Raw genomic sequence first — 22,353 nt, 5'->3', positions numbered from 1 at the left:
TTTGCTTGTCTCACATGTCCTTTATTATCTTTTTCCTCTTTTCTGCCTTCTTTTCCTTTTTATTTTTTTCTACTTTATTTTGATTCTAGTACTTTGTCATTCAAGTTTATCTCCTTTATTGGCTTATTAGCTATAATTCTTTATTACATTATTTTAGTGGCTGCTTTAGGGTATACATACTATACATCTTACACTTACCATGCTCTACCTCCAAGTGATACTAGATTACTTCCATTTCATCCCTCCTTGCCCTTGTGCTAGTGTTGTCACACATTTTACTTGTACATGTCTTATGAATCTGACAATACGTTGTTAGTATTTTTCACTTGTTATCATTTACATATTTCTCTTCCTAGACTGTAAGCTATATGAAAACAGGATTCACATCTGAATCAGTGTTGACACTTAATTGGTGTTCAAAATGTTTTTTTCAATAAATGCTAAGGAGAATAAGAGGAGCAGTAGCAAAATGGCTGTGCTGCTTACCAAGGTAAAGCCCTGGACTGGCCCGGCCAATGTAGAAATACACAATGGCAGCAACACCCATGTTAACCAGAGTATAGACCCACTGGATTACAAGCATGATGAGAAGGGACCCAACAGCCTGTGGAAACAGAGTAGAAAGAGCAAGTTACCTAATGGTTCTCTACTTGGTAAGTAAGCCCCACAGCTAGGGCTTTAATAAACAATAGTTTCTCTCATCAACTTCTGACCACTGTAAAAGTAATTGAAGCTCACTCATAATTAAAAAAACCTAACTTAAGTAGATATTTGGGAAGACACACTTTGAAAGCAACGCTTTAATCAAAACTATCAATAAATACACATTCTATCCTAGCTCCTTGACCCAGTCCTTTCTACAGGAAACAAATTAGGATGAAATTATGCTAATTTGGTACACCTAGAAATTTAGTAACCCAGAGGTTATCAGAGATAATTAATTACTTAAAAATTAAATCATTGGCGGCAAGTGGTTTATTAAGTGTAATCTTGCCACATATAGTCTCATTGAAATTCTAAAATATCAGGCAATTAAATCACATCGCTGCTAATTAAATCCTCCTGCTTTCCTTCCTCTTCCCCCAAGATCACACATGTCTCCACCTGAATTATGTCTCAAGGACAATTGAGATCAAAATAAAATTACTCACCCCCAACAAGGAGACCCAGGGGTTGCACATGCGGGTGGAGAAAGAAGTTGGTCTCCACTGGACATCTTGTTCCTGGAGCCTGGACTTCAGGGAAAAATCTAAAAGATAAATTAGCCAAATCTTTGGTTATAAATTTACTACCAAACTCTCTTCTATTTTTATAGGCAAATATCTATGAGCTCCTCTTCCCCACCTTTGTAACTCAGCCTCAAAGACAACTCCTAGCACTTGCTCTTGGAGACGGAAGAAAGGTGTGCCTGTGGCCTCCCACCAGCCAAGGATCTGAGAAAAAAAGGAGGGTCAGAGTGGAGAAGGACGCTCCTCTAAAACTCATAGCACGTCTGTCCAGATCTGTTGTCTGCGGGAGCTGGAAAGCTCAGATCTCCTCTCCTGTTTTTCAGATGTAAGGGGGTAGAGTGGGGAATATGACATCTGGACTTCCAGGTTCCCTGATGTGACCACTGGGACTGCGGGGCCACGTTGGCTTTTTCCTACTGTGGGATGGTCTTTGCTACCTTGTGACTCTGGAGGTCAACTCAGGTTAGCCTGGTCTTATAGATTAGAAGCTGATGAAGGAGAGGAAGGGAGGGAGAGTACGTCTTCTGATTCCTTCCTCCGGCAGTTGAGGTGGCTGAGGAGAAAGCAGGCTTAGCAATAAATAAATGTATGGTCCCACCTCACCCTTCATGGATTTTGGGCACATCAGAGCTTCTCAGAGCTTCTCAGAGCCGTGTCATGTTCTATTCAGCTCTACCATCCCAGTTACAGCTGATTCCAGAAATGCTCCATTTAACCATGAAATGCATATAGATTGTTTAACAATGTGGTCTAATCATCATGAATACCATAACAGTGACTCAAACAAATAATATGTTGCATTAACTTTGCTATATGTTTATACTTCACGGCAACACTAAATCTTCAGGTGTTCTCAACCTTTATAATTTGTTGCTCTGGAAATACAATTGACAGCTCCCTAATTAGCCCTTTCTCTACTCTCCAATACCAACTTTCTGCTTCAGCCAAACTACTTTGAAGGTGCCATCTCCTCTCCCCAGCTCTTGCCTCCTCTCTCTGTGTCCAGATCCTGTCTCATACACTACTCTTCTTCCCCACCTCCACCACATTTTATGTGTTGGTTCCTGGAGTTCAGCGGGGATCCACTTCTCATGGATCCCCTAGCCCTCTGCCAGTCCAACTCCTATTCATCCCTCAGGTCTGAGCTCAAATATCAGTTTCTCAGAGAAATCAGCCTCCCCAACAAAATCTAAATTTATTCTCTCACACCATTAATATTTCCTACAACCCATTTCCTTTCTTCATCCACTTACAATTATTTGTAGCTGTGTATTTAGTTATGTGTTTCTATGCCTACTGGACTATACGCTTTATGGGGGCAGGGTCTATATCTGTCTTGAACCTAGGGCTTGGCACGGAGCTGGGACTCAATAAGCATTCCTAGTCCAAGTCTTCTATCCTCTCTGGTCACTGTGGCTTTATGACCTTGCCCCTCCAAAGAATATGCCATCACACCATTTCACACCCTACCCCTTATCATTATAGTCCTTACCAACTTCTTTGTCTCTCCCCTCTCTTGTTAAGGATTTCAGTGCCTGACTCACCATAATTCTCTCTGTCACCACCCCATCATTATTTTTGGTGACTTCGTGCAGACTTCTACATAAACAACTCATTCAATGCCCTGCTCTCTCAGGTCATTGAAATCCTCATTCCAACAATCTCACCTTTCACTCACCTCAACCACCAATTCCCTTAACCACATTTGAGGCTTGTCATTGCCAGTAACCTTACACTTCCTAAATCATGATTCTAAGCAATCTACTCTCAGCCCATCATCTCCTTTAAAAAAAAAAAAAAATTTTATAGCTCATTTGCTCTGCTGATCCTTATTCCAACTATTCATAGTCCACAGAAGGACCTTTAGTTGATTTGCCCTGGTATGTTTTTGCTTACCATCACCTACCTCCTATTCTCACTACCCTCTTACCTAGCTTAGGCTCCACGGTCCAGAGCCATCAGCATTCCCTTACACACACACATGCTTCCATGCTTCAGCATTCCTCAGCAGTCTTACATCTAGTCAACTCATTCTCCTACTCTCTGACATAACAAATTAACAACTGTCCTCTCCAAAGAGAACTTTTATATCCTTTCATCACCAAATCTGCCAAGCCCCTGGCATCTGTACACTCTATTCTGCCTTCCCTCCTTTTACAGCAGGTGCACAGTCCCCACTCCCACCTCAGGCCCCTCTTCTACTTGTGCCCTGCCTCCCACCCCCTTTGGCCTGTTCAAAGACTTTTTTCTGATGTCATCAATTCTTCTGTCCCTTAATGAATCATTCCCATCAGATACAAATACACTATAATACCTCCCTAAACAAATGTCTCCAGGTCATTCCCTAGTTACAGCTCTATTTCTTTATCTCCCTTATAGCAAACCTCCTCAAAAGAATTGCCTGTGCAGTCTCTATGTCCCATTATTTTCTCAACCCACTCTTAGGATTGGATACACCATTCCTCTAAAACTACTCCTTCTGAGCTTGCCAGTGATTTGAATCTTATCAAATTCAATGGTCAACTTCCAGTCCTTCCTACTTGACCTCCCAGACAGCATCTGACACTCATTTCACTTTCTCCTTCTTGAAACCCTTTCTTCTCTAAGATGCCTCAATTTCCTGGCTTTCTTCCTATCTCACTGCCCAGTCTTTCTCAGTTTCCTTTGCTGGCTCACCTCCTCCTTCCAACCTGAAAATATTGGAGTATCACAACATTCAATACTCAGCACTCTCCTTTTTCCATAAATACGCCCTCCTAACAGATCTAGTCCCATGGCTTTAAATACTGCCCAGATACGGATATCTCCAAGTTTACATCATCCTTGACCTCTCCCTTGAACTGAAAATTGAATATTTACTTGTCTTCTTAATCTCTCCCCTTATATGGCTAATAAGCACCTCAAACTTAGCATGGCTAAAACAGAAATTTATTCTCCCCAAGTCGTCTTCATCTGATTAAATGACACCACTGTTTACACAAGCATCTAAGATTCATCCTGACTCCTCTCTTTCTTTCACACCTACATCTATTCCATCAGTAAATCCTATGGATTCTGCCAACAAATGTATTCGGAACATGATCACTTCTCACCACCTCTATTGCTCACATCCTCATCCAAGCCACTTTGATCTTTCATCTGTTTACTGCAGTGGGCTCCTGTGGTAGAGACCACAGCTAGAGAACATTCAGGATTTCTTGCAGTTAGGTGTGGCCACTAAGTACGTGCACGCCAATAGAATGTGAACAGATGTGGTGAGTGTCACTTCTGGGCCAAGGTCTCCAAGAAAATGTAAATCTCTCTCTGTGCTCTTTTTCCTTCCTTTGTAGGAAATCTGAAGATGGTAACTTAGTATTGACCTTGCACATGATAAGGTCCTAGGGGATGGTGAAGTCACACAAATGGAAGGTGCCTGGCTCCCTGAGGATATGCACGGAAGAGAGCATCCCACTGATGTGGAGCACCCTTCCTGGACTGCTAATGCAAGTGATAAATAAAGTTCTATGGTGTTTGAGCCACTACATTTTTGTTATTTGTTATAGCAGTTTAGTCTACCCTAATTAATACACCTCCCCCCCATCTCAATACAATCCACTCCTCGCAAAGCCAGTGATCACCTTAAAGCCTGAACTTGATCACATTTTGGCCCTAGCTGGACCCTCCAGTGGCCTCTGCCACACTCACAGTGGCCTGCATGGCCCACCCAGCACTGCCCTCACTGGACTCCTCCCTTTCCTCTCTCTCTGGCTCACTATTCTCCGGTTGTGGGACCTTTGCTGTTCTTGGAATTTTCCAGTCTAGTTCCCACTTGTATCTTCATACAGGCCACTTCCTCTACCTGGAACTCTTCTTCCACTCCTCTGTATGGCTCACGGCTCACACAACTCAGTCCCACATTAAAATATTCTCTTCCCAGTGAGATCTTTCCTAACAAAGCTATCTGAATCAGTACACCTTCCTCCCTACCCTAGTCTCTCTATCTTGTTACCTGCATTATTCTTCATAATACTCATCGCTTATTGACATTACAGCATACATTCGCTTCTTAGTTACGTATCTTCCCCTGCTAGCATGTAAACTCTATGACAGCAAAGACCTTCTGGGTCTATTCAGCATGTTCCCCCAGCACTTAGAACAGTGTCTGCAATGTAGGAGATGTTCCATACATGTGGCTGAATGAAGGAATAGGCCATCCTACCCCCTGAGAAGTCTTCGTCCTCTCAACATCTATTTGCTTTCATCATGTGCTTCCAACTATTATACTTACCTTTTTAAACATGTATACCCGGAGGCTAAGGATGACCATCTTTATATCTCTAAATGCCAAATCTAGGCATTTAGAAATTTGTGTATATGAAGTGTTCAATAAAAGTCTCCTTATTAATTATGAATTAAAATAAAGTCTTCCAAGATTTATGATTGATTTGAATGGATGGTTCTTTTACTTTTTTGAAAAAGAAGTTCTGTTATGATTGCCATTAATTAAATTGTATAATTTTAACATGCCCAGTGTATTATCCATTTTTTTCAATCACAGGCTTAGTGAAATACACTTAGTGAAATTCACTTAGTGAAATACAATAACCCTTGGTTATTGAGAAGGAACACAATTGGTTAAGAACTTATATTTTTGCCTCTCTGAGATTTGCCAAATGTTAAGCTCACCTTTCACAACACTCAGTTATTCTGTACCCAAAGGGAAAGGCATGCGTGTATGCATGTGTGTGTGTGTGTGTGTGCATGTGTGTGTGTGTTTTCTGAGGAACTTGAGAAGAAGTAGCAGGAAGGGGTTTGTCCTCCAGGCAAGCACAATGCAGTTTGTTTGTTTGTTGGCGGCTGGTACAGGGATCAAACCCTGGACCTTGGTGTTATCAGGACCACGCTCTAACCAGCTGAGCTAACTGGCCAGTCCTCAAGGCCATTTTCTACATCAGCAATGGAAGGGAGAATTCATGCAAGGATGCTCAATGACTTTGAATAGGTATGACAATACAGGCAGGCAATTATTTATAATTCTGAATAGTAATGGCTTTAAAACCCTTGCAAACGACTAAAGGAGTTTTATTCTCTTGTCTAGTTAGGATTTTGTTGGAAGAAGCAAGTCTTACAAACCTGTAGGGGGAAGGGACAGTTTTTCATTCTAGAAATAGTAGGGAGTAATAACCAGGCAGGCAATTTACTTTATCAAGCCTGTAGTTATGAAACAAACAAATAAACAAAGCCATGCAGGATGCATGTTAAAAATATTAAATATAGTAAAGATAATGCATAATATTAAATTGACTTTTAAAATGTAGTGATATGTCTAACAAGTTCTGTGTTCACAAAACTCATGCAGATATAGACACTTTAAGAACAAAGGGGAAAAACTAATTGTGTCAATTTTTTAAAACACGAATTTGAACAATTGTATAGAAATAATAAATAAATAATATTAAACCATCTCTGAAAATCCACTCCATATATTTATCAGAATAAACAAACATATTGTTTCAACTAGGATGTACAAACCAGGAATGTGTGTTGCCACAGTCCACATGGAGTTGTGTTTAAAGGTCATGTGGTACTTTATCATGCTGAAACTACAATTTGCTTAACCACTTTCTAAATGCTAAGCACTTAAGTTATTCCTAATTTGTCATTAGCACAAACAATGTACATATGACAATCTTGTACACATTTTTTTGGTTTCTTGTTTAATTTGGGGTTGTTTCCTTGATCTACAATTTCCCCAAGTAGATTTACTAAATCAGGACAATTAAGCAGCTTTACATTTCTTGTTACGTCTTAAAAGATCAGTCTCCAAAAACAATGAACCACAGGAACTTCCAGCCATGGCAATTTAAAGAGGTCGGTGAATCTTCTCCACAAAAACTAAGTATGAAATTAGACAAAATAGTCAAAAACCAACCACTTCAGGGCTCCAAAAATTTACCAAATAGAGGCAACGAATTGGGAAGTGTTTACTTTGAAAAAACCACTGAAGCTGAGGGTAAGAACAGTGAGCATCTGCGGCTTCTTGCCTAGGCTGCAGCCATCCCCACCCCAGTTTTGCTAACAAAGGGGGCAAACTCGATTTGAAGGAGGGGGGAAAATCCTGTGACTTCATAAATAGCCATGGAGAGGACAGTAGAAAAATGAATGGAGAGTATCTTCAGCTTTGATAACCTGAGGCTGCAGACCCAGCTAGAGTGAGAAGTAAGTACGCCAGCCAGAAATTTGATGGGCAGATCCTGAAAATGAGAGAGCCATAGAAGGACTAGATTAGCCTCCTGACATTTCCCTGGATGACTAGAAAACTATGTCCATACCCTGGGAGACCTGAGAGAATCTGGCAAAAAGTAAAAGCCAGGGGAGACTGGAGAGGTGGCTGCAACTCTGCCTGTCTTCCTGACCCACACACGGATCCACCGGCAGAGAGCAGCAGCCTTATGGACTACAAAGACACAGGGACTCCCTAGGAAGCCAGGCTATGAAAATAAAAATAATAAAAAACCGACTAAAGACATCGGCAGCCACACACCACAGGGGAGACAGATTCCACAGTTCAATCCAGGCAATTTACTAAAACAAACAAACAAAACAAAGCAAAAACTTAGAAATATCCTCCGAATTAAGAGTTGCTACAATATATTATCTAAACTGTCCAGTTTTCAACCAAAAATTACAAGACATGCAAAGAAACAGAAAATTGTGACCCATGCTCAGGAAAAAAAAAAAATCAACCTAAAGAAACTGATTCTGAGTAGGCCCAAAGGGTGGATTTAGCAGACAAAGACTTCAAAGCAGCTCTCATCAATATGTTCAAAAAATTAAAGAAAAATGTAATGTCCATGACTTAAGGGAAATATGATGACAATGATTTTAAAAATAGAGAACATCAATAGAGAAATGTCAACTATAAAAAAGAACCAAATGAAAATTCTAGGGCTGGCCAGTTAGCTCAGTTGGTTAAAGCAGGGTGTTATGACACCAAGGTCAAAGGTTCAAATCCCTATACCAGCCAGTTGCTAAAAAAAGAAAAGAAAAGAAAGTTCTACTTAAAGAACAATAACAGAAATAAAAATTTTACTAGATGGGCATAATTACGGACTTTATATAGCAGAAGAAAGAATCAGTGAACTTGAAGATAGATCAACAGAAATTATCCAAATTATCCAAAGGAAAGGTGGAAGAAAAAGGAACAGAACCTCAGAAACCTGTAGGACAATATCAAGTGTGCCAACAAATATGTAATGGGAGTCCCGTGGGACAGGAGAGAAAGAAGGAGTAGAAAAAAAAATGGGAGTCCCGTGGGACAGGAGAGAAAGAAGGAGTAGAAAAAATATATGAAGGGATAATGGCCAGAAACTTCCCAAATTTGCTTTATCAATAGGTCCAGGAGGAATGAATCAATTGATGCCGCCTCCAGCAACTGTGTACATACACCTACAGTTTACCACAGACCTACAGTTTTTTGTCACATTTTTGAATGGTTTAAAAGATATGCAATTATATCTTAAAAGTAATTTAGTTTGTGTTCATTTAATCAGCACCGAGGCCTAGTGCACAATAGGTACTCGCAGCAAGCAGCATGCACTTTACGTTTGGTTCAAAGTACAGGGTCTGAAGTCAGACTTGGGTTCAAATGCTGACTGTCTTGTATACTAACAAGTGTTTAATTTCTCTAAGCCTCAGTTCTACCATCTGTAAAAACGTAACAAGGCCTAGCTCACTGCTTGGATAAAATTATCCATATTAAGGGTTTATCTCAGTGCCAGGCATATAGAACACAGTCAATAAATGCTGGCTATTTTTAGCTACTAACAATATTTAACACTTAACAATAAAAGTTAATTTATTAAATGGACATTAATGAGTCTGAGCATTGATTTTTCAAAGATAAACTGCGTATTCATCTCTCCTGATCTTTTTTTAGTAGAATCTAGATTTTGAACTTCCTGTTTTTAAAAATAATACAGTTTGAAAGGTATGCTTTTATCAGTTGTGTTTGTCAGAGTAATTGTTTCCTTCTGTGACACTGCTGTGCAAATGTTTTTTATTTCTATTTAATCACATCCTTTTTGTCTTTGATGATGTCTCTAAAAGCCAGAAATATCTCTCTTGCACAGCTGTTATAAATAAGGAATTCGTGTGTGTATAAAGTATAAAGTACAGCCCCAAGTTAATTTTTAAAAATCCATTTGCTCTCAAGAATATTTATTCAATCGTGATTTTATTCTTGTTATTTTATGGCATCTAAGGCATCCAGCTTGTCCAAGATGAGGTTCTTATAATAGTTTAACTCTTTCTATTTTACTTTAACTGATCAATGTTTCAATTTTGTAGCCCATAATTGTTCAATTGCTCATCAATTTAACTAGGCTTTACTGAGTGTTTGCTATATTCACATACTATGTGGGAATAATACAGAGGTGAAAAGACATGGCTTGTGACCAAAGGAAGCTCACAGGCTAGTGGCAAAGAAACAAAACTGTATTTATTTTCCTTAAGACAGACAGACAAATATGCCTGAAGACAAATGAGTAAACACATATGTGATATAAATGTATAAAACAATGGGATAATAGTTTATACTACTAGTATGAATCAAATGTCATGGTGGCACAGTGAAGGAAATCAGGGAATTCTTCTCAGAAGGGGGGAAAGTGGGTCTTAAAAGTCAGATGGATTTTCAGAGAAGTCAGTGTTTTCCAGGTGGAGAAGGGGGAGGTGAAGCAATTGGAGGAGGCAGAACAGGATATATAAAGGCAAGAAGGAATAAATAGCATGATGCGTTTAGGGCACCAGTTTGGGTGTGGCTGGAACATAGAGTGTATGGGTTGCCATGGGAAAAGTGGCCGGGAAGGTAGGTTAGGGCAGGACTGTAAAGGACCTTGCATATCACACAGGATCTGGGACTTTAGACTGAAGGTACTAGATTCCAGCAAAGGTTTTTAAGTAAGAGAGACATGATGAGAGTTTTATTTTAGAAAGATTATTCGGCAGGCAGCAGGAAGGAGAAACAGGATGGGGGAGAGTCTGGAGGCAGGAGACTTAGCGAGAGTCCAGGTGCAAGATGCTGAGGGTCTGCACTAAGGTAAAGGCAGCAAGGAGGGGACAGAGGGAATGGTTAACAACAGCTATTGCATATCTAAGGTGGGGCAACTGGGTAGCAATCACTTCATTTACTAAGCATTGCAAATTGACCACATGTCTCTCCTGAAAACCCGCTGAGAAGACAGAAAAGGAATTAAACAGGCATAACCCACAAACAAAGAGAATAAGACAGGAAAGATAAAAACAAGTGTTGGAAGATGGAAAGGTGACAGTGGTGACAGGCTGTGCAGAGCAGAGCACAGACTCTAGAGCCCGCAGAAAGGGTGCTGACAAAGCAGCCCAATTCAACCTGGTGGGTCCCAGCAGAGTTCAGGACCAGGATCCCATGAAATGGGAAGGTACAGGGAGTGGGTGGCAAGTCTAAATTTGTTGTAGACCAAGATCCTTTCCTCTGCCCATGCAGCCAAGTAATAACCCCTTCTCTTGCCCAATCTCCTCCCCAAGGTGGCTTTCCTCTGAAGAAATCAAACCAGCAAGTGCCCAGACTTGGCAGAGCAGGCACAGCAAATAGCAGGGAATAGAATTCAAAGCCAGGGAATTAAATGAATGTCTATATCCTAAACAGTGAGAGCCCCACCTCCAACTTTCTTTCCTCACCCTGCTCCCAGAATGCAAGCAGTCATCTGCATGTCCCCATTCAAGAGATTAAAGAACTTTTCTCTAGAGGCACTGAAGAGCCCTGGAGAAAAACTTGTAGATATTCACATCTGGGGGTCCTCCAGGGAAATCACTCTATGGTGAAGTGCTGCAGTCAGCACCCTGCCCATGTACACAGGTCTTCTAAAACAGCTTAGTACTACACTTTTAAGTATGAAAAGAAATCAGAAGATTAACAGACATTTAGTAAAAGCCTCCAAGATAAAAGAGAGAGAGAGAGAGAGACCAAAATCAGAGAGAAAAGAACCTAGAGAAAACAGAAACAATGAAAGCAGCAGAAAAAGACTTTAAAGGGGGAGGATAAATAATATTATTAGTGAGATAAGAAAAGCCATTATACCCATCAAACAAGAATGAGTGAAGTTCAGACTAAGAAAAATAAAAAGACAAGAACAAATCAGATAAAATCCATGAAATATCCCAGAAAGGAGAACAAAATGAAAAATAAATGAATACAAGAGAAAAAAGAAAAGAAAATTAGAGAACCATTTAAGAAGAGACAAAACAGAGATAATGAAGCAGGGGTGGGGAATTATCAAAGAATAACCATGAAAAAGCATGAATTTGGTGAAGAAACAAGAATATCAGCAATAGAAAAAAACGTGAAATGCCCGATGAGGCTGAGGCTGCGTGACCTGGTATGTGGGTGCCACAGTGTCCCGGGATGGGGCCATGGAGGGCAGTTGATCCACATATCACTGTGTAACCCTCACCCTGCCAAGAAAAAAGGCAAATTGAGATAACTAAACAGAGCTGAAAAATATGTTGTCTAAAAAATTAAATTACTAAGAATAAAGAAAAGAAAAATGTAAACAATATCAACATGATGGATGATGGGAAAAGAGACCCCAAAAGATATGGGAACAGTTCTTGTTCTAGGGAAACCAGAGGTGTTAAGAAACCAGTAAGGGTAAATAAACAGAAAAGCCTTTTGAACAAGTGATAATAACATGCCATGAACTGAGTCGTATGATTTCCTCAACCCTTTACACCCGAGCTCGACAACAACAAAAATCCCGAGACTGAAAAACATGAGAATCTCTGGAATAAAAAGGCCAACTAAGTGGCCAATATGATGACTGCAAAAAGAAAATACCCTAAAAACTTCCAGAGAGGAAAAAGCAGGACCGGGCATCATTCAAAGGATCTAAGGATGAGTGATCGGCGTGACACATTTCTCAACAATGAAAAGTGAGGTCACTAAAAGTGAGCAGACAATAAACAACGCCTCCAAAAATCACAGGGAAAACTACTTAAAAACTTAGAGTTTTATACTCATCCAAGCTATAAATCAAGAGTGAGGTTAGAAATTTTCAGACCTGCAAACAGTTGAAAAATGTATTTTTCATTCTTCCTTTTTTAGTAAGCTGCTGGAGTTTGTATTTCAGCAAAACAAAGCAGTAAGTAATAAACCAAGAAGAAAAAGATGTGCATCGGTCAGAATCTACCTCTGGCTGATTCAGTCATTAAGCGATTTATGAAAAGGATATTAGACCTCTGTTGCTGGGAATGTAAAACGGTACAAGCACTATGGAAAACAGTGTGGCAGCTCCTCAAAAAATTGAACATAGAATCATCATATGATCCAGCATTTCCACTTCTGGGTATATACCCCCCAAAATTGAAGGCAAGGTCTCTAAGAGATATTTGTACACCCATGTTCACAGCAGCATTATTCACTATGGCTAAAATGTGGAAGCAACCCAAGTATCCATTGACAGATGAGTAGATAAGCAAACGTGGAATATACATACACACAATAGAATATCATTCAGCCTTAAAAATGAAGAAAATTCTGACATATGCTACAACATGGATGAACCCTGAGGACATGATGCTAAATGAAACAAACCAGTCACAAAAAGACAAATACTATATGATTCCACTTACGTGAAATACTTAGAGTAGTAAAAAGCGTAGAGAAAGTAGAATGATGGTTGCTAGGGGCTAGGGGAGGGGGAGATGGGGGGTTATCATTTAATGGGCACAGAGTTTCGTTTTACTAGAACAAAAGAATTATGGAGATGGATGATGGTGATGGTTGCTTAACATAATGAATATATTTAATAACATTAAACTATACACTTAAAAATGGTTAAGATGGTAATTATATGGAATTTGTTTTTTACCACAATAAAAATAAAAGAATATTGGACCTCTGAGAATAGCTAGAAAGGCTGGAGAATCGGGTTGGGGCTATGCAGCCAGGGCAACACTCAAAATTCCAAGTCAGGGCAGTCTGGTGGGGACACTGCTGCTGCAAGAACCAAGGTCTAGGCACTGCAGCCTGCCCCACTGACCAGGAAGCCCTGGACCCTGGAGTCAGTAGTGTAGTCGTCCTGCAGTTACTGTCATGCTTCCAGAAAGTTCCTTGAAGTCCCCCTTTCTTCAGGTTTCCAGTTCCCAATGCCAAATATGAGGAGAGCTCGTCTGATTAGCAGAGCATTAGTATTGTGCCTGAACTCTGGCTGCAGGAGAGACCAGAAAACTGAGGATCTGACATTTTCAGTTCTGAGTGTGAAAGGCTTACTTTGCCACCCACCAAGATTCATAACACTGGAAATTCTTCAAACATAGGGAGGTCATTTGGTGCTGGGCAGGCCACAAGAAGAAGAAGAAGAAGAAAGACACAAGTCTACTATGACATTGTGTCCAGGAAATCTCTTGTTCCCTGGATCTGATACGGAAGTGTGGTAAAGAGAGGACTCTAAGACAACTGCTTTGTAACAGGCCTAGAGGACAGCCTAGAGTGAACTGGGGGATGGGAGCCATAGGACAGAGGGGGAAAAGCAATAGATTCCTGAAGAACTGGCACATTTAGGAAGATAACATTGAGAGGCATTTGACATATCTGCCCGAGCATACAGAGAAAAATAATGACAGAAAAACAAGCAAATAAAATCCAAGGTAATTATTCAACTCCAGGAAACAGAAAAAGCTGGGCAAAACAGTTAATGTAATCATAATATAACATATGGCCCACAATTAAGCAATATTTACTTAGTCACAATAATAGGAATACTAGCTCTTAATTTAATCAAAAACTGCGGTATCCCTATGTTAGGGACATTAGATGCAGAGAAGTCAGAGTGGCGCAAGAGAGTTAAACCACCATTCAGGAAGTCAAAAGATGATGTCTGAAATTGACACATGGAGAAGTATCAATGCAAATATATTGTTTAGTAACAGGAAGGTTAACAGAAGAAGCAACTTCTTGGTTGGAAGCGGGATTTTCCCGGAGTGGGACTGGGGGTTGAAAAGGCTAAAAGGGTGGTAGTAAGCGTGGGAACTACTGCTTCTCGTTATGTAACTTTTAGTACCATTTGGCTTATTAAACTGTAAACATATCACTTGGTAAAAATAAAATAATTTTTAAGATTTTAGTAATGCTCCTACCATTAAAAACCTCCACCAACTCAGAGGTACGGAAAGAAAACAGGTTTATGGGAGAATGCAACGTGCTTGTTTCTAGACCTCTCCTTCTATGTCTCTGCTCCTCCTCTTTGCCTATACCTGTCTGGGTCAAATAGTGGCGATATTTGAAATATGACTGAGATCGGGGCTAGTTTTTGTCATGTTAGTAGGGGTACAGATCTCAAGGGGCAGTGTAACGCAGAGGAAAGTATACGGCCTTCAAATACAGGCAGAGCCGGGTGACGGCCAGCTGTGCAAAGAATCAGTTCTGAGTCTTCTGTGACCTCGCTGGGCCTCAGGGTTCTCACAAAATGGAGAATGCTAACATCTATTATATTACATGAAGTAATAGATGGAAAGCATCTAGAATACGGTAGGTCCTCAAAAATCATGAGTTCTCTCTCTCTGAATTTCTCATGCCTTATAAGCCTCTCTTTGAGGGTATCTCTGTGTCTCTGTGTTCGTAAATTTGAGAAAGCAAAGAAAAGCTGTGCGTCTTTAGCTTTCTTCTCTCCATCCCCTCTTGCCTGGTTTGGGAGATTCATCTTCCACACAGAAAACCCACTGAGACCTTGCCAGGCAGTTAGCACATTTCCACTTCTCTTGAAAGGAGAATTTGGTTTCACTCACACTGGTGTCATACCTCAGCTGATTTTTCAGCAAAAAGAAATTGATATTAAATTATTAGCCATAGCTCCCAGCTCTAACATTCAGGAGTAGATACAAATTTTTGTTTAAAATTAACTGTCTGCAACACTAGAATTGTAAATAATTCAACTGATTCCTGAAAATAACATTTTAAAATAAATACCAAGCATGATTAACAAGGACTTTAAACCCAGCTATAACTGGGCTGTGATAACTGGGTAGGTGAGGCAACCAGTAGTCACCCCAAAATAGGAGGCCCCAGTGTGATTCCAAAGCACTCACCTTCTCCACTTGGCCTGGGCTGATCACACAGCTCAGGGACAAGTTGTTCTCCATACATTCCCTCAGGCTGAGTCCTTCCACTCCTGGAAGTCTGCTTGCTCCAGTAGGACTCCTGCCCCTCCCAGGAGGCAGTGGACAACCTCTCAGAGCTCTCAGGAGGGAAGGAAGTAGGGGACTTAAGGTCCAAGAGGAAGCTATCTTGAAGGGTTTGCTTGGAGGCCTTCTTGCATTTCCTCTTTGGACTCTCTGGGATCCCATCACCCTCTCCTTGCCTGGGCTGGCTACTCTCAAGGTTCCTGGTGAGCTGGAGGAGCTGATCCATGTCCTTGGTGAATTCCAGCAGAGTGCCCTCAAAGGAACTTTGGGCAGTGTTCTCGGAACCATAGCCAGAAGCCTTCTCCATCAGCAGGTGCTGAGAGCAGTGGAGAGTGTCCATGCCCTCCCTAAGCACTGGCTCAGGCACATGGCGGGGGCTGCAGGGACACATGCACAGGGAGAAGTAAGAGTAGTCCACCGCGATGTATGTCAGCATAAAGTTGATGGTGACGATGGGGGCCAGAACATTCACCTGACCCACAAGGACAAAGGCCATGGTCACCAAGCTGGTTAGGCAGATGGCAGCTACAGGTGTTTTATTTGGCCCTTTCTGCAGAAACAAAAATAACATGCAGGACTATGACATTTCAGGTAGAAAACTTCAGAAATTTCAGAAGCTATATGACAGAAACGCATTCATAATGGATCAGCCCCTTCTCCCATGAGACTGTCCATTTATAAACTTGGGATAATAACATCCAGCTCATGGGTGACTATGAGATTAGAGCTAATGCATGTAAAATGCTTAACATAGCACCGACACATGGAAGGCTCCTAACGTACATAGGTACTAGTTGTGTTAGTAACATGGGACACCACTACAGAACTTTGATTTCTCAAATATTTTCTCCTTTTGTCTTTCATTGGGTTTTAGCACCAGCCTTGGAAACCAAAGAGATGCAAGGTTGAATCTTCCCAGGAAGCGGCAGATCCCAGAAGACAAGGCAGAATCATCAGTGACTGGAGTGAAGGAATTCTGATACTTGACATGCACGTGCTCACACACAAACACTTACACACGCCTGTCATCAATGGAAGTAGGTATGGTAGCCTTCAGGTGGACAGGAGTTGAAAAAGTGTGCAAACTACCACTCCTGGAAGCTATTCCTCACTGTCCCTGACAGTTCTTTAGCCAAAAGCAACAGCCACTTCTCAGTCCTCATCTTCCTTGACCCAAGACTCCATTTGATGCAGCTGGTCACCACCTCTTTGAAAGGCTTTCTTCACCTGGCTTCTCTCCACCTGCCTGCCCGCTCACTGCCTGCTCTCCTCAGCCCCTGCTGCTGGCTCCCACGTCTCTGAGCTCTACATCAAAAGCAGCCCAGGGCTCCATCCCCACGCCTCTTCTCTTCTCTGTCTCTACTGATTCTCTAGGTGATCCCAACCAGGCATGCCTTTAAATACCTGCTTCATGATGACAATTCCCAAATGTGAATCTCCAGCCTAAAATGTTCCGCTGAAACGGAGGCTGAAATATCCAACCACCTACCCAACATTTCCAGTTGATGTCTCCAGATGATTCGAAACTTAACACGCCCCCCAAAAAATTGCTGACTCCCCACCCCCCAAGTCTACTCCTTCTGTAGTCTTCTCCATCTCAGAAAACGGCAACGCCATCCTTCTAGTTGCTCAGCCAAGCAAAATTCTTGATGCCTCATCTCATTTTCTCACAGAAAACTCCATCAGCAAACATTGCCAGGTTTACCCTCAGTGCAGACAGAATCCAACCACTGCTCCCACCTCCTGCAGGGCTAGTGTCTGGAACGCGAGAGAAGGCACGTAAGCCACTTTCCGATCTGGCCCACAAACCTCCCACATGTGGTCCTTCAGGTGTGATCCCCTTCTTCTAAGGGCTGGAATAGACCTTAGAAGCCATGGGTTGAAGATGGCAAAGTCATCTCAGCCAGAGTCTCTGTTGATCAGAGCACCTGTGAACCTGCACTGCCTTCCCCGGAACTTTACAGTAGAGTTCTTTTTAAAAAAATAGATAAATAAAGGGCCGGCCCACGGCTCACTTGGGAGAGCGTGGTACTGACAACACCAAGTCAAGGGTTAAGATCCCCTTACTGGTCATCTTTTAAAAACAATAAAAAATAGATAAATATATACTTTTATTGTGTTTGAGAATAACATTTTGGGTATATTTATTACAGCTATTTAGCAGACTCTAACAATAAAACTACCTTGAATAATGTAAATCCTCAGAAACTAAAGGGAACTTTAGAAGGAGGGTCTTAGGTAAGCTAAATAAAATGCCAGTGGTCCAGGCCAGGACTTTTAAAGGCACCCTTTAAGATACCTTTTCTCACTATACAATTGACAAAAATTCACATTTGACAATGAGCTATGGACAGGCTCCTTGCTAACACTGTGTTGCTCGGGGCAACAATGCAAATGGGGGTCCATGCACTCTATGTCTAAATATTTACAATTATAAACCAAGCTAACAACCTGTTCAATCAAATGCGTCCTATCCTCCTTCCTTGGTAAACATACCTTTATGATGATGGGGAAGCCAGGTTCAAGTCTACCATTCTTGTACTCCTCAGACTTTCTCACTGAAGGTAGCCATGCACAGCCTCCAGCTCAGAGCCCACCCCCTTCTCTTCCCAAACCATACTGTGGGGGGCCTCACACTCACATATGGACTCTGGCCCTAGAGAGGGAGAGGCCCTTGCAGACCCTGGATGTGGGCTCGGGGCCATATTGGCAAGGAATTCCAGGGTGCAGCATACCTGGAACATTCTAGCAGTGGGAGCATGGGATCCAGGTGGGCATGTCCCCTTGGCCTCACAAACTTCTTACACCCAAGGGCTAGAGCAGAGTCCTACAGAGCACGATCTTTACAGGACTCAGTCTACGAGTAATACTGACTGTGGGAAAACAGGGATTCTCATACATTGTTGGCTGAAGGACAAAATGATACAAATCTCATGAAAGGGGTCTTGACAATACCTATTAAAATAAAAATGCATTTACCCTTTGAAACATCAATCCCGTTTATGAAAGTTTATTCACTAGATATAGCCATCTGCACATATACAAAATTAGATACACACACAGGGGTATTCATTGCAGCCTGTTTACTGGAAGCTATACATGTGACAGTCTATAGGGAACTGATTAAATAAATGATGCTTTAGCCACATGATGGAAAAAGAATGAGAAAGTTCTCTCTGCATTTATATGAAAAGACAGATTTCTAGGCTATGTGAAATGAAAAAAAAAGCAAGGTATAGAACAACGTATATATAGCACTATCATTTGTGTAAAAATGGGAAAGAGAAGGGTTCGTTAAAAAACTAATAAAAACATTACTGAAGGGGCAGGCTCGGGGGTGGGGAAAGGCGTAGAAAGACTCAGGATAGGAGCAAAAATTCTCAGAGTGTACTGTACCTTTTATATCATTTTTGGCTTTGAACCCTGTGCACATGTTACCTAATAAAAAGTAAAAGAAGTGGGAGAAAAATAAAATAAAAGGCACATGGCACATGGAAGTTAGTAGAGCATGAGTCACTGCTCCCACCCAGGCCATGCTGACTGAGGGTAAGAAGCAGAGCAGGTAGAGGGAGGAATTCAGGGTGATTTGCGACTACGCGTGCCCTAAACAAGAGGGAGGCTGGGGATTGGAACGGGGTGGGGGAGGCCCCCTGTGCTACCCCAACAAGACAAAAATGAGCTATGGCTTGCAAACCACATACTGGGCTCTAGTTTTTACCTCTTGAGAAACATGAGCATGTGGACTCATGGGAAGTAGGCTTTGTCATCTAGGTTTTAGGAATGTGTCTTTTGATCATTTCAGCCATGATGCACAAGCTACACTGTATCAGTTAAGCTTTGCTCCACCATGGTTAGTTAACATGGAGCCCAGAGGCCAGAAGAGCTAGAAATCACTGAACAGTGACCCCCAGGGGAAGGTGAGCCTCGAGGGCAGAGTAGGAACTGCAAGGACCAGCTCCCTCCTTACCTCTTTCTTCAATGGTAAACTTGGAGGATCCCGAATCACTTTTATTAAAGGATGGGCACTCCATTTCCCTGCTGCTTAGGGTCCAAGATGCTACTGTGACTGTTTAGGTAGCCCAGCGCTAAGGAGCCGGGAGGCTGTGACATGTGAGATGCTTCACCTGACTGGCCCCAGCCTAAGCCAGCCATATGACAAGGCCCAAAGAAATGACCTCTGCGTTCTCATTTGTCCTACCCCAGAGAAATTGATCAGAGGCTCTAATCAGAAAAACTTCAGCAATTTATGGGCCAACAATCGGGTTAGCAGTAAAATGTACATTTCTTTAAAAAAGGATCACTCACCCCTTGTCCCAGACAGGCAAGTGCAGGAATCACTTTCTCCTGGGCAATGCACTGCAGGATCCGGGGGGCTGCATAGAGTCCTCCCATGCAGGAGGCCAGGGATGAGATGTATAAGCCCAAAAGGAACAGGAAGCCCACGAGGGACACCTGTGTGGGAAGGCAGTTTCATTATCCAATGTCAGGTCCTGCTTCTGTCCCTTTCTACTCTCCCTGACACCCACCCATCCACAACCCATCTAACCACACATTAAGTCCTCTAGATTCAACCTCTGGGATATATTTCCCATATGCCAGTCCCATCCCACTTCATTCCACTACTTCAGTTTAGTCCGCCATCACATCTTTATATGGTTCTCAAATTCAGTATGTGTCAGACTCATCTGTGGGGCTTGTTAAAACACAGATTTCTGGGTGCCACCCTCAGAGCTTCTGAGTCAGTAGGTCTGAGGTTGGGTCTGAGAATTTGGATTTCTAACAGGTTCCTGGGTGATGCTGATGCTGATGATCTGGGGACCACACTTTGAGAACCACTGGCCATTACAATGCTAACTGTTTTCCTGCCTCTAAGCTCTCCCCACTCTGAATCAGCCCCTAAGCCTCTGCCACAGTGACCTCTCTAAACTCAGATGTGATCCTAATGCCTCTGCAGCAAGCATAGTAATGACTTCCCACTGCCTTGACATATAAGAGCACTTCAGAAAGTTTGTGGAAGAACAGAATTAAAAGACAATATGAATCTTTCCATGAACTTTTTGAATACCCCTCATACAAAGCCCTTCATGTTCTGTGACCTCTTTAGCCCCACACCCTGCACACCGAGAGCCTTCAGTCAGCATGATTTCCCTGCCTGCTGGAACCCTCTGTCCACACTCCCTAATCACCTCATTGTCTGCCTGTTGAACTTCTAATGTGCTTCAAGACTCAGCACAAACCTCACCTCCTCCATGAGGCCATCTCCGATCCCCCTGACAACAGTGGTGGCTTCTCAGTGCTCTGTGGCACCTCAACTCGATGTGAAGATAGCACCCATCACACTGTCTCCTACTAATCTGGAGGCTTCATTGAAGCAGGTCTCCTGACTTGTTCACCCCAGCATTCTCAGTGCCCAACACAAATACAAATGCCGAATGGGTGAGTGAGATCCATGACCCATATGTCCCACAGGCACCAACTAATAGAATAAGAAAGGGAATAGCTGTTCTCCTTGTGTCATCCTGCAAAAGATCAGTGCTGCTCGCCATGCGCCTGTGTCCCAGGCTGTTAGTCATGAATCCGTCTCACCCTCCTGAGCCCACAGGGAAGCTTCTCTGTTTTCTTGATTATTTGAGGTGTCCTCTCCATTCTACTTTAGGTACAGTGGCCAGAACTGTGTATTCCAAGTCCTCATTTGTCAACTATTGCAGATGGATTTGATTTAATTTTCAGCTTTATCACTTACGCTGTTCCTGACAAAGGCTCTCCTTGCCCATTTTTTACTTCCTTGCTTCAGCAATGTGCCAGATCCGTGTCGTCAAGCTACACTGAACACAAAGTCCCCAGCTAGACCTCTTTCTTGGCTCATAAATTATCACTGCAATAATTGGACTGACTGATGAACTCTATATCAGTCAGGATTCTTGACTGGAAAAAACCTTTTTTTCCAAAGAATAGATTTGTAGGACATGGCAGGTTCACAGAACCATCAGGAGGCTAAAAGATCAGGCAAGACCCAAGCCTGGAGGCACTCCCAGATTCCTCAGCACAAACAGTCTGACCGGGATGCAACAAGCACCCTGCTGCCCTGCAGATGAATTCTCACCATCTCCTTATCTCTGCCTCATTCACCACAAGTGGAGCATCCTATGGCCAGACTAGACCATGTGCCCTACCAGGGCTGCAGAGGGACAGACGAGAGGTCTGGTCCTTGAGGCTTCTGTATACTAAATGGGGGCACTCACTCACTTCAAGACCACACATAAGGTGGGATAACCCCCAAATGGCCAGAGAAGTGAGAGGCTTGATTTACAAGACTGTGGTCCTCTACAAAGCCCCTCTCATCTTTATTGCAGGGTGGACTACTTTTCCCTAAATGCATTATCTCATTCTTATCCCCAGTGAATCTCACCTGTCACTTTTCTTCAATGTCATGGGTTTCCACCCACCCTTCACTTATCATTTTATTACAAGAAATTAATGTCATCTAATGTTTCCCATCACTGTGTGTGCTCTGATGACATTGTGTTACTTCCACCCTGTGAAACAGTTCATGATGCCCGTGGCTTATCTTGCCAGTCCACCAAGAGCTCCTCAAGGGTAGATCTGTTTCATTCTGAGATGCAATTATTCATCTATAACCTTTGTTCTGTCTTCTCTACCAAATGCATCCTATGTTGACTTATTTAAAATAAATATACAACGTTGAAATTTTATCAAGAGCTTTTTGGAAATTTAACTCAGTAGTTCTCCTCTCTGACTATACATAACAATCACCCCAGAGACTCTGATTTAATTAGTATTGAATGGAACACAGACCTCATCGATCTTTAAGAAGCCCTCCAGGTGATTCTAAAGTGCAGCCAGTGTGGAGAACCGCTGGGCAGAGTACATTGTACCCACTACATTCTCCCACAAGGAATTCCTTAGG

The 22,353-nt window shown here is 42.1% G+C and overlaps 1 protein-coding gene across 1 annotated transcript in view; it reads right to left on the bottom strand.

Moving 5' to 3' along the window:
* The window catches only part of SLC12A8 (solute carrier family 12 member 8), a 146,760-nt gene that overhangs the window by 9,167 nt on the left and 115,240 nt on the right, over positions 1-22,353 (bottom strand). The window contains exons 8-11 of the mRNA XM_063108737.1: positions 19,731-19,877; positions 15,330-15,975; positions 1,152-1,249; positions 487-604 (exon numbers count right to left, since the gene is read on the bottom strand). Coding sequence (XP_062964807.1) covers positions 487-604; positions 1,152-1,249; positions 15,330-15,975; positions 19,731-19,877 — 1,009 coding nt within the window. The remainder of the gene's footprint in view (positions 1-486; positions 605-1,151; positions 1,250-15,329; positions 15,976-19,730; positions 19,878-22,353) is intronic.

The sequence above is a fragment of the Cynocephalus volans genome, chromosome 1 (genome assembly GCF_027409185.1).
Source record: "Cynocephalus volans isolate mCynVol1 chromosome 1, mCynVol1.pri, whole genome shotgun sequence".
In the NCBI taxonomy this organism is placed as follows: Eukaryota; Metazoa; Chordata; class Mammalia; order Dermoptera; family Cynocephalidae; genus Cynocephalus; species Cynocephalus volans.
Note: the sequence above shows the minus strand (reverse complement) of the source record. Positions and strands in the feature narration are given on the sequence as shown.